Below are 16,814 nucleotides of genomic sequence, written 5' to 3'. Positions count from 1 at the left end.
GAGTCCTCATTATTAGCATGAACATGTGTCTGTTTTCATCTGTGTGATTAGATTCTTAGAAATCGTCTCCATGATGAATTGATTTCCATTAGAAACATCTCAATGGCCTGGACTAAATCAGCCACCAGTAAGGCAATAATTGAAGAATTATTAAAATAAACCCCAGGGCACGTTTGTTTTATGTAGGACATTCTGGAAACTTTCTCTTTTGGGTACTATGCTCCTACTATATCTTTCAACAAATACTTTCCCTCCAGGAAGGGTGTTTTTTTTCTTTCAAAAGGCAGTAAATTCAGCTGTTGTCAGAATAAAACCAGTAAATCTGTGGCTGTGGCACCTGGTTTTAGTGCCGGGCAACCAACATGGACTGAGCAAGCACAGGGTGTTGGCAGGATCGTCCTTTCTGTCCTCTCCATGCCCAGCTGGTTTCACTCGTGGTTTCCCAGCATTTCTACTGGCCAGTTTTGCCTGGCTGCTTCATTGGCTGCTGGTGGCATCTCATTCTTGCCATCTCTCACGGGCATGCCATGGACAGCATCTGCTTGAGGAGCTCATCCCATGGTAGTTGAAGAGCAGAAATCACATGAGCTTTGGTGGTTCACATACCCAACTTCTGGGTTTTTTGGAGAATATCAGGAATTAGGACCAGATGTCTTTTTTTTCCTCTTTTTTTTTTTATTAAGAAAATGCCTCTTTTGTACATCATAAATCTTCCCTTGAGGCCGTGAGAGAATATCTGTGCTGCCCACCCTCCAGCCAAACCACAATAAATCAGCGGGTCCTCCCGGCCCCTGCCGTGCCTTATCTGTGCAAAGGGCGCAGCTTGGAAATTAGCTGTTGCTAATGGGAGAAGGCAGCTGGCGATCTGCAAATAAACATGAAGCTTTAGTGGCGAGTGCTGTTCCTGGCCCGTCAGCAATGCACGAGCAACATCACAAATCACGTCCACTCACAGGCTTCCTGCATGGAGCTGGAAAAGAATGGGTAATGTGAAAAATTGCAATTAATAGGGTAAGTGAGAGGAAAGTCTCAGGTGGGACACAGCAAGGTGTGCAGTGGGGTTGGAGTAGTGGGATTTAGACCATTGTGTTTGCCATAAACTGCTTTTAACAGCTTTGATCTGCTTGTGTGTGCCACTCAGCCTCACCCACCATGGCCTGTGTCCACTGTCCCCTCTTTAGAGATGACTGGGCAAGAGATTAATCAACTTGCATACGATCCTGAGGTCTCCAAATTCAATTCCTATTCCTCCTGGTTCTTTCAATGACATTACAAATGCCCTTGAATTTGCTGGCTAAATATATAATATTGCTCTAAACAGTCACATAAGTTTTATTTAGCTGAGACTGCATCCGAGCTTTAAGAATTCAGTTTGATGTCTCCCTACATCGCCCAAAATTGGAGAAATTCACCCTCTGCTGTGGAAAACGGGGATATTCTGATTGAACAGCGGTGAGATAAACATGATGAGATGTAGTAGAGTGAACGAATGATGTTCAGAAGAGAGTGGTAATTGGAGACTCCATATTCTATTTAAATTATATTCGATTCAATATTGAAATACAGATACTTAATACTGGTCCATATCCTGTCCAGGAATGGCCAAATCATTACTGATGCAGATGTAAGTGAAGATACTCAACGTGGTAATTTAAGTTTCCAAATGGGGAACTGGAAAGGAGCATTGCTGTATACACGCTCAGCTTCTAGTTACCTCTTCACAGAGGCTGTGAAAATAGCTGTTGAATAACTTTTTTTTTGGAGAGAAACGTCAGATAGAAGCAAGAAGAATTAAGCTACCAAAACCTGAAAAGAGTAAGGTTGCTTTAACATGGTTAAAGAGTCTGCAGACAGTATTGAAAGGGATTCAATGACAGGACATGAGAAATTATCATCGGAAAAAACCTCAATGTAATTAGTCAGCGCGTGTAATTAACCACTGGCAAAGCAGACAGGGGATTAGTGGTATCTTCTAAGTCAAGCCTGGCTACACTGCTAAACGATAGTCTTTTGTCCAGCCAGGAGCTATGGATCTGAGGCAAAAACTGTACAGTCTTTGTTTTGTCTGGGGTCAGATTAGATTATCATAAGGGCTTTAAAATCTGTGAATCTGTCATATTTGATTTTAAGTGAGTGAATCAAAAGACTCACTTAACGTAGATATGCACATTCAGACCAGAGCTGAGTGAATAATTCAATAATTAATTTGATGAGCACAAACATAAGAACATGAGCGCCGTTTTATTGGGTCATACCAAAGATTCCTCTGTTCCAGGATTGCTCCTCAGATGACAAATGCTTTTGTCTTAAATCCACCACCTGCTAATTCCATTAGGTCCCGCATTTCTCATCTATGGTGTGAAATAATTCCTTGTATTTCCCTTTTCCATGTTGCATCATTTTCATAATTTTGTAGAGTGCTATCGTATCTCCTCTGTCATCTCTTTTCTTTGTAAATTTGATCTCTCTTTTCATGGAGAAGCTCTCTGGTTCTGCTTGTTTTTCTTCTCTGCAGTTCCCAAGTTTGACCATACTTTTGGCCAAAGCATCTTCAGGACTCTTTTCCATAAAGGTCATCACAGTGGGATTTGCCAGGTGAACACAGAAATGGACGTTTCTGTTCCTCACACCCTGAAGCGTGCCCTTAGCAGCATCACACCCTAGAAATGCCTCCTTCTTTGTGTTGGCTGAAGGAGATGAGGGTGGTAGCTCTCGTACAGGTGCTTATTCTGTAGACTTGCAAGACTGGGTGAGATGAACTTTGTCAAAAATGTTGAAGGTGTGAATGTACCATGGATGTTTAGGGGGACAAATTATTTTCTCCTTTGCACTCAGTTTTCTCCCAAACCTTCTGCTTGCTTTTTCATGGCTGCAGAGCAATTCAGGGCACTGTCCTTGATAACTCCAACATTTATTTCCTGATTTTTATAGATATTGTATATCCTAAAATTGTGCATGCACCATAAAATGGGTTTTTCCTTGTATTTACTTTAGTTACTTGCAAATTTCTTAAGAAATACTTCATTACAAGCAACAAGAATTTTGTGGTTTTCTTTACCAATTCTCTGCAAGTTTCTTCACATTTTCTCAAAAGTTGAAGAGCACATTAATGACTTCTTAAATGTAACTGTATTTGTTGTAACAGTCTGATAAAACAAGATACCTGTATCATTTAGAGTTAAGTTGGTCTGTTTGGTTTTAATATTTAGCTCCCAATGTATTGTTTCCACCCTCTGCTTGGACAAGTTGATTTTTGCAACAACATATCTTGACCAGTTAACTGCATTTCTTTCTTTGGTTCAAAATAAATTTTCCTTCATCCAGTCCAGAGGGACAACTCAAAGTCTGTAGGTATTGTACATTGTACATAGTATTGTACATCCTATAGAAAAGCTAAAAAAGAAGTAGAATTTATGTGAGATACAGGTGATACAAGGAACTTCAAAGCTCTTTCTGCATTGAGACAAGTATCACCCAATGTTATCTTAACATCAGCTGTCTCCACAATGACGTCTGCCTGCAAACTTACTTGTGAGAAAGCATGTGGAAATCAGACTCAGAAAAAGGAATACACACACAAAAGCAAATTTCTACTAAGTGTTATTCACAGAAAAGCTGGGCTGTTTAAGCTCCGGCTGAGAGTAACTTTACCATACTTTTCTGTGGTCCTTTTTGATATTTAGGACAATTCTTAGTGCTGCATTCATCTTCTATTTCATAATTGTTTACTATACATTGCATAATTTACGGTATCTGTTTTCAGTTACATCGGTTCTCATTATTTTTAGGTCCATTCTTCCTAGTTAACGCTGGCAGGACATCAAGGTTGGTTTCCACTGGAAAACAAGTCAAAAGGAAAACAAACCCAACCTCTTAGTGCTGAAACATGACCTACTTTTAAATTGCTGTCAGGTGAGGAATCTCCTCCAGATTTTAACTATCCGCTTATTTTATGGAGAGCTGGAGGAATATGACAGCAGTTAGGAAATACATTGTTCCAGCCCTCAGACACTGGAAAACATATTTTGTGTGGTGGTTTGTCTACAGAGCCCTACTTTTCTGTTTTCTAGAAGCAAAGTGAGAAAGGTTGAGGCAACAAAATCACATATATATATACACATATATACATATATACACAATAAGCAAGAGTAAGTGTCCTTGGGCTAACTTACTGACATCTACATAAATTAATCAATCAGGGAGTAATTGCTTCTTTAAAACTAAACTTTTGAGTTATTTTATGCATAGTCTGCATATTTCAATGACAATTTTTAAAATGCTGGGTTTTTTTCACAGTGAAACCTGTGGTGAATCCATTGTATGTATGGATTCACATATGGTGACATCAAATCGTTGACTGACACAGTGGGCACAGGTGGAAGTCACCATTGCTGAGCTTCAGCTTTGCCTTTTCATTTAATGCAAAGCCATGGAGAAAAACAGGCTGAATAACCAACGTATATGTCCATAGGTCTTTTTTAAAATGACAAGGAGCTCACTTGAGCGTGATCAAGCTGCTAATACTAGATGATTCCTTGGCTCCTGTGGAGGTGCCAATCAAACTATAAAAGCTCAGAAGCGTGGAAAAAAGATGTGCCCATCTTCTGCCCATCATGGTGTTTGTAGGCCTCAGCAGAGCGCTAGAGATGTGAGAGTTTGCTACAATATTCCTTAGGATTTAATTGCATGGTGGGGTTATCAGTGCAGGTTGCTTTACTACAGATAAGTGCCTCATAAATAGTGATAGCAGCACTGGGGGAGCGTTGCTGTAGCTGGCAGGTCCTAGGTCTCCTCCACGCACCACTGCCTGGGGGGACGAGCGTAGATGGAGGCAAGTGGGCTGCTGGCATTTGAAAGGCTGTCATAAGCTGTCAGTCAGTAAGGTTTAGTCACAAGAGACTTAAAAAGCTGAGGTCCTTTGTCATTTGGTTGCTACTAGCGCTGTCACACTTTTTACCCCTGATGGAACCAGGGGAAATTTTGAATACAATCTTGAATATTTGAATATGGAATAAAATTTTTACTAAAACAAGACAGCATCGACCTCAAAAAATCATGGACCTCAAAAGAGCTCCGCAGTAGGGATTCTGTGAAGGAAAACGTTGTCTCCAAAGATTTTAACTGCCAGACTACATTATATCCCTGAGCTGAGATTTCCAGAGACTTAACGGTCTTGTCCCAGTGGAAACAGAAGTCTGTTCTCCAAAGCACCACCTCACTACAGCAGCTCAGTGAATGTCATATGAAACTTTTAATGCAGGGAGAAAAATGTTTTAGTTTGCTCAGTTTGGTTCCGAGAGATGATTGCATCATTTTTGCACAAACTTTTCCAAAACAACCCCTCAGGGTGGGAGGCAGCCCCCTGGTGCAGCCACCATCGCAGTGGTGAGGAAGGGCTGAGGAACCATCAGCCCTCCAGAATAAATCCCACAGCAATGTTGCTTGGAACAGCGCTGTCAAAGAAGAGGGTGCTAACACCCATCCATCCCTCTCTGCCACATGCACACACCTGTATTCTGGAAATATAAACCAAAATTAATCCCACCTCCTTTCTTTGGTGGCCTTGGAGCGTATATTTATGTTACCATCAGATTTTAAGGTGAGTGATTTAAAGCTACAATAACAAGGAAAGTCCTTGCCTCGTTCAGGCTGAATATTTTATGATGTGCTGCAAATGAGAAAGCCGGTGCAGTTTTCTGAGATGTATACTGAATAAGGCAAGTCTCTGTAGGACATACAGTATTTCTATAGCAATCTCTGTCCCTGCCTGGTTAGCACCTTAGATTATTGGTACAAGGAGAATTTTAATCACATAGTATTTGCAAGAGGTCAGACTGAATAATCATAATGTTCCTTTCTGGGTCTAAAATCTATTAATCTGTTTACTCGTTTTCTTTTCATGTGTTACGTTGTTTGAACAATGAGACGAGGGCAGCCAATTTATTTTCGAACAGCGAGCTGGCCAGGTTTGCTCTCCTGTTCTCATGCATTTTCACAATGCAGAGGAAGTTTAAAGCCAAACAGAAAAGCCCTCCATTAAAAACAAAGTAAATTTTAAAAATGGAAATATTTGTATTAATAAGAATTCCTTCATTAGAGAAAACTAATACTCAGAGCCAGAACTTCCCAGGAATGGTCCCTTTGGTCTTTCTTATCTCACCTCACACTTCCAGCTTCGTGCCCCAGGGCTGAGTTATGTGCTTTTTCTCATTTATATTGTAGGAAATTGCGAACATGTAACTTCTGATCAGTAAGCTGTTCACAGTTGTAGAGTAATGCTCATATTTTACCTATTTTTCATATTGGCCTGGGACGTCTCCTGCCCCAAATTTCTGAAATCAGCCCTGTTTTTGTTAGGCGTCCCTAATCTGCAGGTTTAAACAGTGCTAGCAAGTCCCTAGGGGTGTCTCTGCCTTTCTGAGCTGGTTCTTCTAACCCAGCCTGGTGGTGCTTTGATGACTTGTCCAATGGAGGCTGGATCATGGCTTGAACTGCAGTGAAGCATCAGGTGAACTTCATGCACTTCTGGAGGTAAAAGAAAGCCTACAAGCTCTGAATAGCTTTGATGGGATTCTCTGTGTAAATCCACCGCTGATGAGTTCATCAATAAGACTTTTGATAAAAAGCAATTAAACTGTCAAGCAGTAAACAATCCAGAGCAATTCCAGCCTGTACTCCAAAAGAAACAGAAACGAAAAACATCAATGTTTTGCCAAATGGCAAAGAAGTCAAAGTGATATTTCAAAGGCTGTTATTTTTCAAGCTTCTAAAACAAGCAGAAAGGTTCCTACACTTGATAACAGTGGGGGATGCAGGGGTGAATAAACGAGAGGATTTATCTGTACACAGAGATGGTACCAGCAAAAGAAAGAAAGGCTAACATGAATACATTAATATCAATATATGACTGATAAAAGAAAGGCTAACATGAATACATTAATATATGACTGATGCCTTTTTAATTCCAGCATTTATTTGTTCTTTTATTAATGTATTTTTTTACCTGAAGGCTAACATACGTAGGGATGTCCCCCGCCAGGCAGCCCCGTTGCGGAGGTGGTCTGGCAGGTACTGGGTAGAGTGACCTGCAACGCGCGGGGGCGGGTTTCACACCGCTGGCAAAAACGTCAGAAATCCAGAGAAATTGGCTCTTTGTTTATGAGTTTAGGAGTCTTGAATTAAAAGGGAGGGTTTTTTTGGTGCTCATCTTTAACCAAAGCGTTTCTTTGAAGGTTTGCATGTTCTGCTTTCCTGATGGTATGAAAGAAATCGGTTGCTTCAGAAAAAGGTTGAGCATGTCCTTTCTCCTTCCCTGCAGCAGGGGCTGTTTTCTTTTTGTTTATCAGTTTGGCTCTTTCCTGATGAACTTGATGGTGAAACGGGTTAATGTAAAGTAAAGGTGTATGTAAAAAGTAACGCTGAAATGTCTCCTCATCTCTCCCAAGTTACGTCTGTAAATTAGAAATGACAAAAATGTAGAAATTGTGTAGTGACACGGGCTGACACCAGCCGTTGAACAGAGCCTTAATAACTATTAGGACGTTGTTACAGCGACCTCTCCTTTGCCTCTAATGAAGACTGTAAGGTCTTTCAGTGTCTGTGCAGGTGTTCAGCCAACGGTGTGCACACACAGAGCCCAGATAACGAGGTAGCTCATCTGTGTACACAAAACCATTGGCATTTTCAAAGTTTTTTGAAACCTGCCCTAAACCGAGACACTCAGTGTGGCAGCCTGTGCTGGAGGCTTGGATCTACATTTGAACTCCAAATTGGGAAGAAACAAGAGGCAAAATCCCCCAATCCAGCCAGGAAAAAAAAAAAAAAAATTAAAAATATAACAACGGACACTGATTCTGTTTTTAATATCTCTGTTCCCTCCTTCATCTTCATTAGAGCTGGGAAAACTTTCTATAGTTGACCCCAGACCAGAGGACTCTAGGAGTTTATTGCAAACTCCAGCACCAGGCTAGATCTTCTGAAAGATTTGAAAGATTTGCATCATCTGCATGATCGATACATGAAGTCTCCGTAATGAGACACTAGATCTGTAAGGTTTTATCTCAGGAAACCCTGAAACCAGAGTGCAACCTGTGTCTCCCCATTGGAACTGCAGATAATGCCTCTTTTTTCATATGGTCAAGCTGTGTCCTACTGCCCCTCTTCAAAATGGGGTTTGATGGCAATGCACCTTTCTTAGTGGGGTAGGGCTTGTGGAACAGAACATTGCTATATGTCCTGGTTGTTTCATTGGGACAAGTCTGATTCTCTCTTTCCTGAAATGAGAAAATGGAAATAATGTTTATTCTGGCCTTCCTCATGTTGATAGTGACATGAGCTAAAGGCACATAGCCTCAGGTAAAAGATGTAGTAAAAATGAAAAGTATTCATATTTATGGTTGGATTTTGGGGTTTTTTTTTTTTCAGTTTAAACTAAATGAATCTTCTGGGCATTGTTTTGAAAGTGATTCCCATATTTCTGGAGATAGGCAGGGCACGTGCTGGGGGCATCCATGTGTGATGTGGACACCCAGCTTAGCTTCTTCTCCAGGCGCTGGGCTTTCCCCACACCCCTTGGTGAACCAGGGGAGAGCCACTGTTCGGTGGCCGAGCAGGCACTAAGAGATGGAGCCGCATATGCCTTGCAGGCAGACCCAGCAGGCATCCATGCAGAAGATGCAGCTGCAGCTGCTTTGCTGATTTTTGCCCAGCTCTGAGTCCCCGGGCAGGGCTAATGCTAGTCTGGATCGCAGCGTGACACTTGAGCTGTTCCCAGGGTTAAATGCATTTCAGGTAACTGCACTTGGCTGCTCCTCTTTTGACTTTTTCTTTGCAGGGAACTAAGATCGAAATCAGAGGGGAAAAAGGTTCCTTGTGCTGATGTTTGGGACAGTGTGTCCAGCTCCATGAGCCAGTGCCAGCTGCAGGACAGGAGCAGTCCTCTTCCACTAATGAGAAATTCCTCCTACCTTCTCTTTCTGGTCAGAAAATTTTGTCTTAAATTTCTTTAAGACAAAGACCTAATTCTGCTTTGCCTGCCTGCAGTTTCAACTCTGCCTCCTGTGCACTGCTCAAAAGTGCTGTAGAGAGGGCAAAGCTGGTGCTGCCATTAAAAAAAAATATATATATCCCAGAATAATAAAGACTGGAACAACGAAATTGCAGCAGCACTTTGTGTGTGCCCAGGTCTGTTCAGAGCAGGATGCCAAGTCCCGTCTCAGCAGGGTAGAGAGGGTTGGGATCAAGACCAGCTTTAGGCAAACGGGCCACATCTCCACCATGAGTTTAGAGCTCAAACACTCTCCCGCAGCTGCCCTTGCTGGTTTGCTGCTGGTACAGCATTGATTTCTGTCAGTCCGTGGGCAGCACACAGGGAGCCACATTCCCAATGACATTACGGTTGAGTTAACCCTATTTTGGAGGAGAAAAGCCATATGGACATAAGCTCCGTATGGAAAGTAGCCTTGGGTGCTGAGTGGCAGAGCATCCCTGGGAGGTGAACCCCAGCCATGACACTTGCCTGGAGCAGGGAGACTTTATAGGTTAGCGCAAACATGTAATGCAAATCCCATGTACCATAACACAGAGTCACCACATGAATAAATAGGAGCACGGGTCCCTCGACTCTTTGGGTGTGCCTGGGATGCTGTTGACGCTGAATAAGCAAGTGGCTGCGAACTTACCGGCTGCTCCTCCTGAGTCCTTGGATTAGCCCTGGTTTGCAATGCATCATTTAAGAGGTTGCAAATATTTTCCGTGTGTTGAAAGAAAATTATAAACAGATTGAGCCTGGGTACAGTAGATCCACTGGACTAAATTTGACTAAGAAAAGCTTTCGATTAAAGAATGAGGCTTAAGGGGGATGAGGAGTGAGCTAGCATGGAGGGAAATTTTGTCATTTTAATGAAAAAAATTTTGTGGAAGTATACTCTCTGCAAACGTCAAAGGAGAGAGTCCTTGTGCGGGAAAGCACATGATGTAAATCAGTATCTACTAAAGCAGTCCATCTCTTGAATATAACAAAAGTGACTGTATGAAATTGCAAAACAGCGTGCACTGCATTTTCATGGGGAAATGTGCTGTATTCCGTCATATTAATTACTGTGTGGGCTCAATTTTCAGTGCAATCAATCCACGGGAAACAAAAAGGCTGCAGGGGAAATATAAAAAGACAGTCAGCTAATAGAAGCCAGATTCGATGAAACTGTGTCTGCCTTCAGTGAACGGCGAGGCAGAGATGCGTCCGTTCTCCTTGGCAAGGCATGCGATGGGTCGGGCAAAGGGTGTAGGGCTGAGAGGGGCTTGGAGCAACACGCTGTGTGTGTATGGATATGTATATATACATATATATCTATATGAGGAATACAACGCCTATTGTGAGAAACTAGGAAGAAAGGGGTTTAATTCAAGTTTTTCTGTGCGGTGTTCAGGGTGTCATCTCACAGCAGGTTTTGTCGTGTGATGGCACCTCTGCCGGTGCAGCCGCTACCTGCCATACGTCCCTCCCCGCTGTGCCATGAGGCACGGGCTTTCCAATTTGGTACGGCACCGGGGCATTTTCCTCGCCCTGCTGCTCTGGTCCCTCTCTGCCAGCAGCAAGCAGCAAGGCCCAGGGCTGCTGGTCCAGCCAGGGCTCTCCTGGGTGGACTTCAGACCCTGGGTGGACTTTACCTTTACTGCAGAGTTTCAGTTTAATGCCAATATTTTAGCAAGCTATTTGGTCTCTTTGCCTAGCACTTAATAGGGGGATTATCCGGTTTATTTTTTTCCTTCCAAGATTGTTTTTCAGTTTCAAAGTTGAATGTGCTCCTTTTCAGCAGTAGCCTTCTCTTCCATTCAGGCTCCAAACTTCCCTAGGAAGTGACTTCATGGCATTATTCAAGCAGATTATTGCTTGGAGTGGCTGTGGCTGAATTACCTAGTGTTCATATAATGACAAGCTCCCACTCCATATGTATTTAATGACTGTAATCGTTTATTATTTTCCCTTTATTAGGTTTGTTTTTAAAGAAAGTTTTACTGTGCTATTTATGATATGCTAAGTGGTGCAACTGGCTGAAAAAACATATCGCATACATTTTATTTTTTAATAGGTTTTGCTTGTTAAAATGGAAATCTTTTATTTAGCCTAGTAGGGCAGTTTTTTGCTGACAGTTTTATTATTTCAATTACTCAGACATTTCTTTCCTCTTTTTTTTCCCCAGATACTCCTCCAGGGAGTTTTAATGTGTCCATTCTTTATTTAAGATTGGGTTCAGAACGTGTTATTTCTAGCAGGGCAGAGGAAAAGCATAATATAGCAGACATTAAATAGTGGGATGTCAAGGTTTTATTTTCTTTCCCCTTTGAGTTGTGGAATCTTTTCCCCATGTGTGTCATCTGGTGATTAATTGCGCTGATAATCTGTGCACCCTCATCAATAACTGTCTGCTACCAGCGCCGGGCAGAGGCCGTACTCTGCCTAAAGAGTTTGTGGCTGCTGATAAATGAACATACGTGTATGAGTAAAGGGGGGGACACACCTGAGAGCATTTAAAATTGCCAGAGACCCCCAGTCCTTTAATGAACTAACGCTCCATAGGTACTGGCAGAAACTACAGTATGCATTTCACTCGCCGGTGGGGAAGGGGGAACGGGACCATTCCTCCAGGGCAAAACCCAAGCCTTGGTCGGTGGAGTGAAAAGTGAACCCCAAGGGCTCATACTAGTGGAGAGCCTTATAACCTCGGTGGGCCAGCCCCAGCAGGAAGGGCAGACCGCATTCACCTGTACAAAGATCGCTCGGGTGGGACAGCATGGAAGCTGGTGTCTGCTCCCCCCGGCCCTTGCTGGGGTAGAGCTGTGGCTTCCCTCTGCAAGTGCTAGTGAGTCTTTGGCCACTCTCTGATGTGTGATGGATTTTATCGTCCATTACAGCATGACTATTTCTGGTTTAGTTCTGTGACTTCTTTTCTTTGCCCCTTGCTACTCTTCTGGTCTCAGAGGCAGAGTCCTCAGACTATGAAGAAACCAAAACCAAATGCTTATTGGGACAGTGGGGAAGCCCCCAGAGCTCCAGACGGACGTGTGCTCGGACTGCCTGTGGCTAGTGCACGGCCTTGGCCATCCTTGAGCGAGGTAGAAAGCACGTTACAAAGCATATCCTCACACTTCTGCATCCCGTCATGTTTTCCAGAGTGTCTGGGGGAGAGCTTTTCGACCGCATCGTCGAGAAAGGGTTCTACACCGAGAAGGATGCCAGCACCCTGATCCGGCAGGTCCTGGATGCCGTCTACTACCTGCACCGAATGGGCATCGTGCACAGGGACCTCAAGGTACGACTGCAGTGTGACTCGGTCCTCCGGGCAGTGTTAACGAGAGATGCATAATTATGTGAGTCTAACGCATGAAAATCCAGCCTCCCCTGGGACTGGCTGTTTCAGTAAGGTTTTACTGTAAGAGGGATGCTCTGAAGGCTCCATATCCTCCCATCGTAATTAGTTTTAATGAGGACTTTGCAATCAATGCTGTTACAATGGGAGTTTTGCACATATCATGTGGGACAAAAGTAATTCATTAAGACCCAAAACATTACATTAAGGCAGGAGACTCAGCTGGGATGTAAGTGTTTACTTCTGTAAAGTATCCTGCAGATTTGCTGTGCTATATTTACTTTTACTTAATAATAATCAGAAACAATAAATAGTGTGGGAAAGTGGAATGATTTCCTATCGTGCTATTTGAACCAGCGTTTTTGGAGACACTGTTAACAGCAAGGATTCTTCTAAGAAACATTGTGTGCCAATGTGATTTTTAGATAATTTTCCTTTCAGCTGTACATTACATCAAAACCTCTCCGCTTTTCTGGCAAAAAAAACCCCAAAACATTATTTCTGTATTGTTTCCTTCCTGTATCTTAAACTGTCACTAAAATAAGCAGAAAGGCTTGGATTTCATAACACACAGCTAAACCTCCCCATCTTTAGTATCTTAAATAATAAATTAGCAGAAGGCATTAGAAAAAGATACAATTGTCAAAAGAAAACTGTGGCTTCAGTTCCTGAGCTAGTTAATTCTATCAGTGTTTACTGCCAGAAATTAAGGATTCAGTGAATGAGGTAACACCTCAGGTTATGTTTTGGAGGGATGCTCCAAACAGGAGTTGCCTTGGATGTTGATGCTGTGCCCTTGAATTTCCCCAATGTAAAGATAGTGGAATTTGGCTAAACAGGTCATATTATGTAAAGGCTTAATGAACATTGATTGAGTCAAGAGCCACAAAGAAGGTTTTTTTTCTTTTTTTTTTACTTCTTAAATACATTTTTTTATTGAATGCATTTTAAAATTAATTGTATTTTTAATGTGTTCTAATATTAAACGTCATACTTGCAATTTTTGGCAAGTCCTCTTAGCAAAGATTGTAGTGCCAGCAATGTCACCTCACTGTTTTGCCTTAAGATGGATGAAAAATTGTCGCAATGGGAGATACTATTTATTTGCTTTTTATCTCCTCCAAAATTAGTCCTGATGTGAAATGCTGCATGGAGTAAAATAATTATTCCAAGATGTGATGCAGCGGGGCCAAAGCAGAGCCCGTTACCAGTGTAACCACCAGCACCAAGGTGGAGCAGCGCCCAGACAGGCAGACATGGCCTCGAAAACCTTAACACAGTCTCTTCCTTCCGCCACTCTTTGACTCCAAATGTGAATCTTTTTGCTGCGTAGGGGTTGTTCCCCCGGGATTGCGAGCTTTTCCACACCTTACTGCTGCAAGGGACTTTCCTCAGTCCTGGACACCTCTGCCAGAAGTGGGCATCCTATGGTCTTCGCTTCAAAAGATAGAGTAGATTAATAGGTAGTAGAAATATATTTTTAAAAATATTGGTTTGGCACATTTTTAAGGCAAAACCTTGAATCCACTGAAGGAAAATATACGCTGACGTCCGCAAATAGTATTTTCTCAGTGTTGTGCAGTTTAGTCCTAACAGTCCCAAATAATGGGTTTTGTGCAAGGAGGCACTGGTTAGTTTTCCGTCTCCTACAGTCTTCACATGTTGCTCTCTGTTCCCATTCAATTCCTGCTCTTGTGCTGAAGTACCTAGAAATATTCTCGTATTTACTGGAGTTACACCACATTTCAGTATGGAAGTGTTGTTTAGTATTTTAACATGATCAGCTTTCTCTCGAGTTCAATTTGTCGGAAATAACTTCAGGCTTCTTTCTGCAACCAGAGGTTTTGGAGGGAGGTCAGAGTCCTCTTAATTCGGATATTCAATTGTACAAGCTCTTAATATTCCTGTCTTTATAATTTAAAGGAAGGCTGTAGCTCTCACTTTAAAACAGATTAATCTTATTAAAAAGTTCCTATAATAAAATATGAGATCTGGTAATTGGGAAGAGGATTCTTCTACAAAGTGCTTTCAGAGTTTATGTAAGGACATGATGCATTTAGATCAAGCCAGCCTTCTCCAATGGTGTTTTGGGGCAAAGACTAGCTCTTTTTCTAGAATCATAGAATCTTTCTTTCTTTTTGTTTGCAAGTCTTTGTCAGTACCATATCAGTTGTTAAAATTACTTATAAAATACGGTATATGAGGAACACCTGCTGTGAATTTCTGTTAGCACAAACATAGCATGATGGCAAAAATAGGGATATAATAAGGCTTTTTATGATCTCAAAATATCAAGATAAGTGCAAGTTTCAAATTGTGATCCCCCAAAATGAAACTCTGGGAAAGAATCCACTCTACAAAAATACAACCCTTGAAACATCTATAACAATTATTTATTGTAATTATGTGTTATTCAGATACCAAAATAGAACTTGCTGTAGTCGGGAAAAGCAGATCTGTGCTCCAAGTCTCTAATCTAAATAACGCAGCAGCAGATAACAAGAGAAGGCAGCAGACGAAGTCCAGAGAAGTCCAGGACGTGCAAAAGAACTGAAAGGCTCCAGCAGCTCTGCTTGGTACAGAGCCACCTCATTAACGCTTTTTGAATTAACCAGCTTGAAGAACCAGAGTTCTTTTAAATGGGTTTTAAACAAGTTTAAGTTTTAAACGGATGGGTTTCTTGGCCTTACTAAATATGAGTAAGCGGGGGCCTGAAGTGAATTAGCAGAAACCATTGGGAAATAATTGTCTTTCCCTTAATACCAGCTCTACCAACCCCTCAGCAGATCAGAAGTGCACTAGTAAAAATCAGGAGTAGCTCCAACCAAGGGCAGACCATGGCATAAAACCGACTCACAGGGTGTCAGCATTATAACGGCCAGTTAAAGCACTGGACTTACGAGGTATCATGGGAAAGAAACATAAATGATACAACTTCATAATTATTTTTAAGAACGGAATCGTCTCCCTTTTTGCCTCAGTCCCAGCTGGCTCACAGCTGTGGACGCAGCTTGTAAATCCTCTCATGGCCATCGTGTCCCATGGATAAAACCATCACTACATGGCTTCATGCTGGGGCTGGGGACCCAGAAAGTGCTTTAACCTCCACTTGAAGCTGAACGGGAACCTCAGAGTAGGGTGGAGGGGACGTCACCCCCCGGCGCTTCTTCATCCCCGCTTTCCCCAGAGCAGGAGGTTATGGGGATGAAGGAGGGAAGACAGATGCTGGTGCTGCTGCACTGCGATTGCTTCTCCTTACAAACGCAGGCTTGGATGTGTCCCGAGGAGTTTGATGATGTTGTGTGGCCCCAGCTACTTCTCCCCGTTTCCTGGAGCACACGGCGGGCTGACAGACAAAATGTGTTGCATGCGGGTAGGCGTTTGTACCAGCTTCTGGGCAAAAGTCTACACCAGGGTTATGTTGAAACATTGGGTATCCATCACTTTTATAGATGAAGACCCCGAGGTCCGGGAGGTGCAATGGCACCCATTCCCACCAGGCTGTCAGAGTGCCAGCAGATGCTGGACCTTTTTGCGAGCCCAGATATTAAGTAGGGGAAGAAGTGTGCTCTCACAGCACCTAGCGAGAGCTTTGCTGTGTAGCAACGGCACATTCAAAACATATGGATGGAGGACTATGCTGTAGCAGATGGAGTTTGGTTGGGCTCTCCAACCCGTCTGACGTCGGTATAAAGTCACAGGGCTTTGTGAAGTGACTCTTGTTTTCTCTCAGCATAAATAAGTTGTTGTGCTTAGTGCTGTGGCATTTTTTGCTAATCATCTCTAGCTAAAACATCCTTGCTGCAACTCTGTTAATTGTAAACGCATTTTCTCTCTCACAACAGTTTATTTCCAGTGGAGAAGATACAAAAATTCTCTAATACCTACTGTTTTCCTTTTTCTTCTTTTAAATGCTGTATAAAATTTTTTCATTACACTACCTGGATTTACCATATTTACCTGCCTTCAAATGAATCCTTCTGTTTTATCACTCTGAAATGATAGTATGTTGGACATGCCTCACAAGTAAAGGAGGAACCTTAGTTCTCGTTTGGGGTGTCAAAGGAGAAGTTTTTTATCCCAGGAAAGTTACTCAAAGCTTAAGGTGTCAGCTTCTTCCACTAGTCACCATACAGGAGTCTGGAGAGGTTCTCCGTATAGGCTGTAGAAGCAATTCTTTAGGATTTAGGGGAACCAAATTAAATCAGTGTGTGAGGTAACTAAGGATTGTATTAAATGCAAAGCATCAGCCAACAGATGTTGTTACTGGATTTACATATTCAAAACCCACTTTGCTTGTTCTCCTTTCTAGCCCGAGAACCTGCTTTACTACAGCCAGGATGAAGAGTCAAAAATTATGATCAGTGACTTTGGATTGTCAAAGATGGAGGGTAAAGGAGATGTGATGTCCACAGCCTGCGGCACTCCTGGCTATGTTGGTAAGAG

The 16,814-nt window shown here is 42.3% G+C and overlaps 1 protein-coding gene across 1 annotated transcript in view; it reads left to right on the top strand.

Annotated features, from left to right (window-relative positions):
- The window catches only part of LOC104079394 (calcium/calmodulin-dependent protein kinase type 1D-like), a 59,512-nt gene that overhangs the window by 33,749 nt on the left and 8,949 nt on the right, over positions 1-16,814 (top strand). Inside the window, exons 4-5 of the mRNA XM_009581427.1 lie at positions 12,173-12,311; positions 16,681-16,807. Coding sequence (XP_009579722.1) covers positions 12,173-12,311; positions 16,681-16,807 — 266 coding nt within the window. The remainder of the gene's footprint in view (positions 1-12,172; positions 12,312-16,680; positions 16,808-16,814) is intronic.

This window comes from Fulmarus glacialis, unplaced genomic scaffold (genome assembly GCF_000690835.1).
Source record: "Fulmarus glacialis isolate BGI_N327 unplaced genomic scaffold, ASM69083v1 scaffold3827, whole genome shotgun sequence".
Classification (NCBI taxonomy): Eukaryota; Metazoa; Chordata; class Aves; order Procellariiformes; family Procellariidae; genus Fulmarus; species Fulmarus glacialis.
Note: the sequence above shows the minus strand (reverse complement) of the source record. Positions and strands in the feature narration are given on the sequence as shown.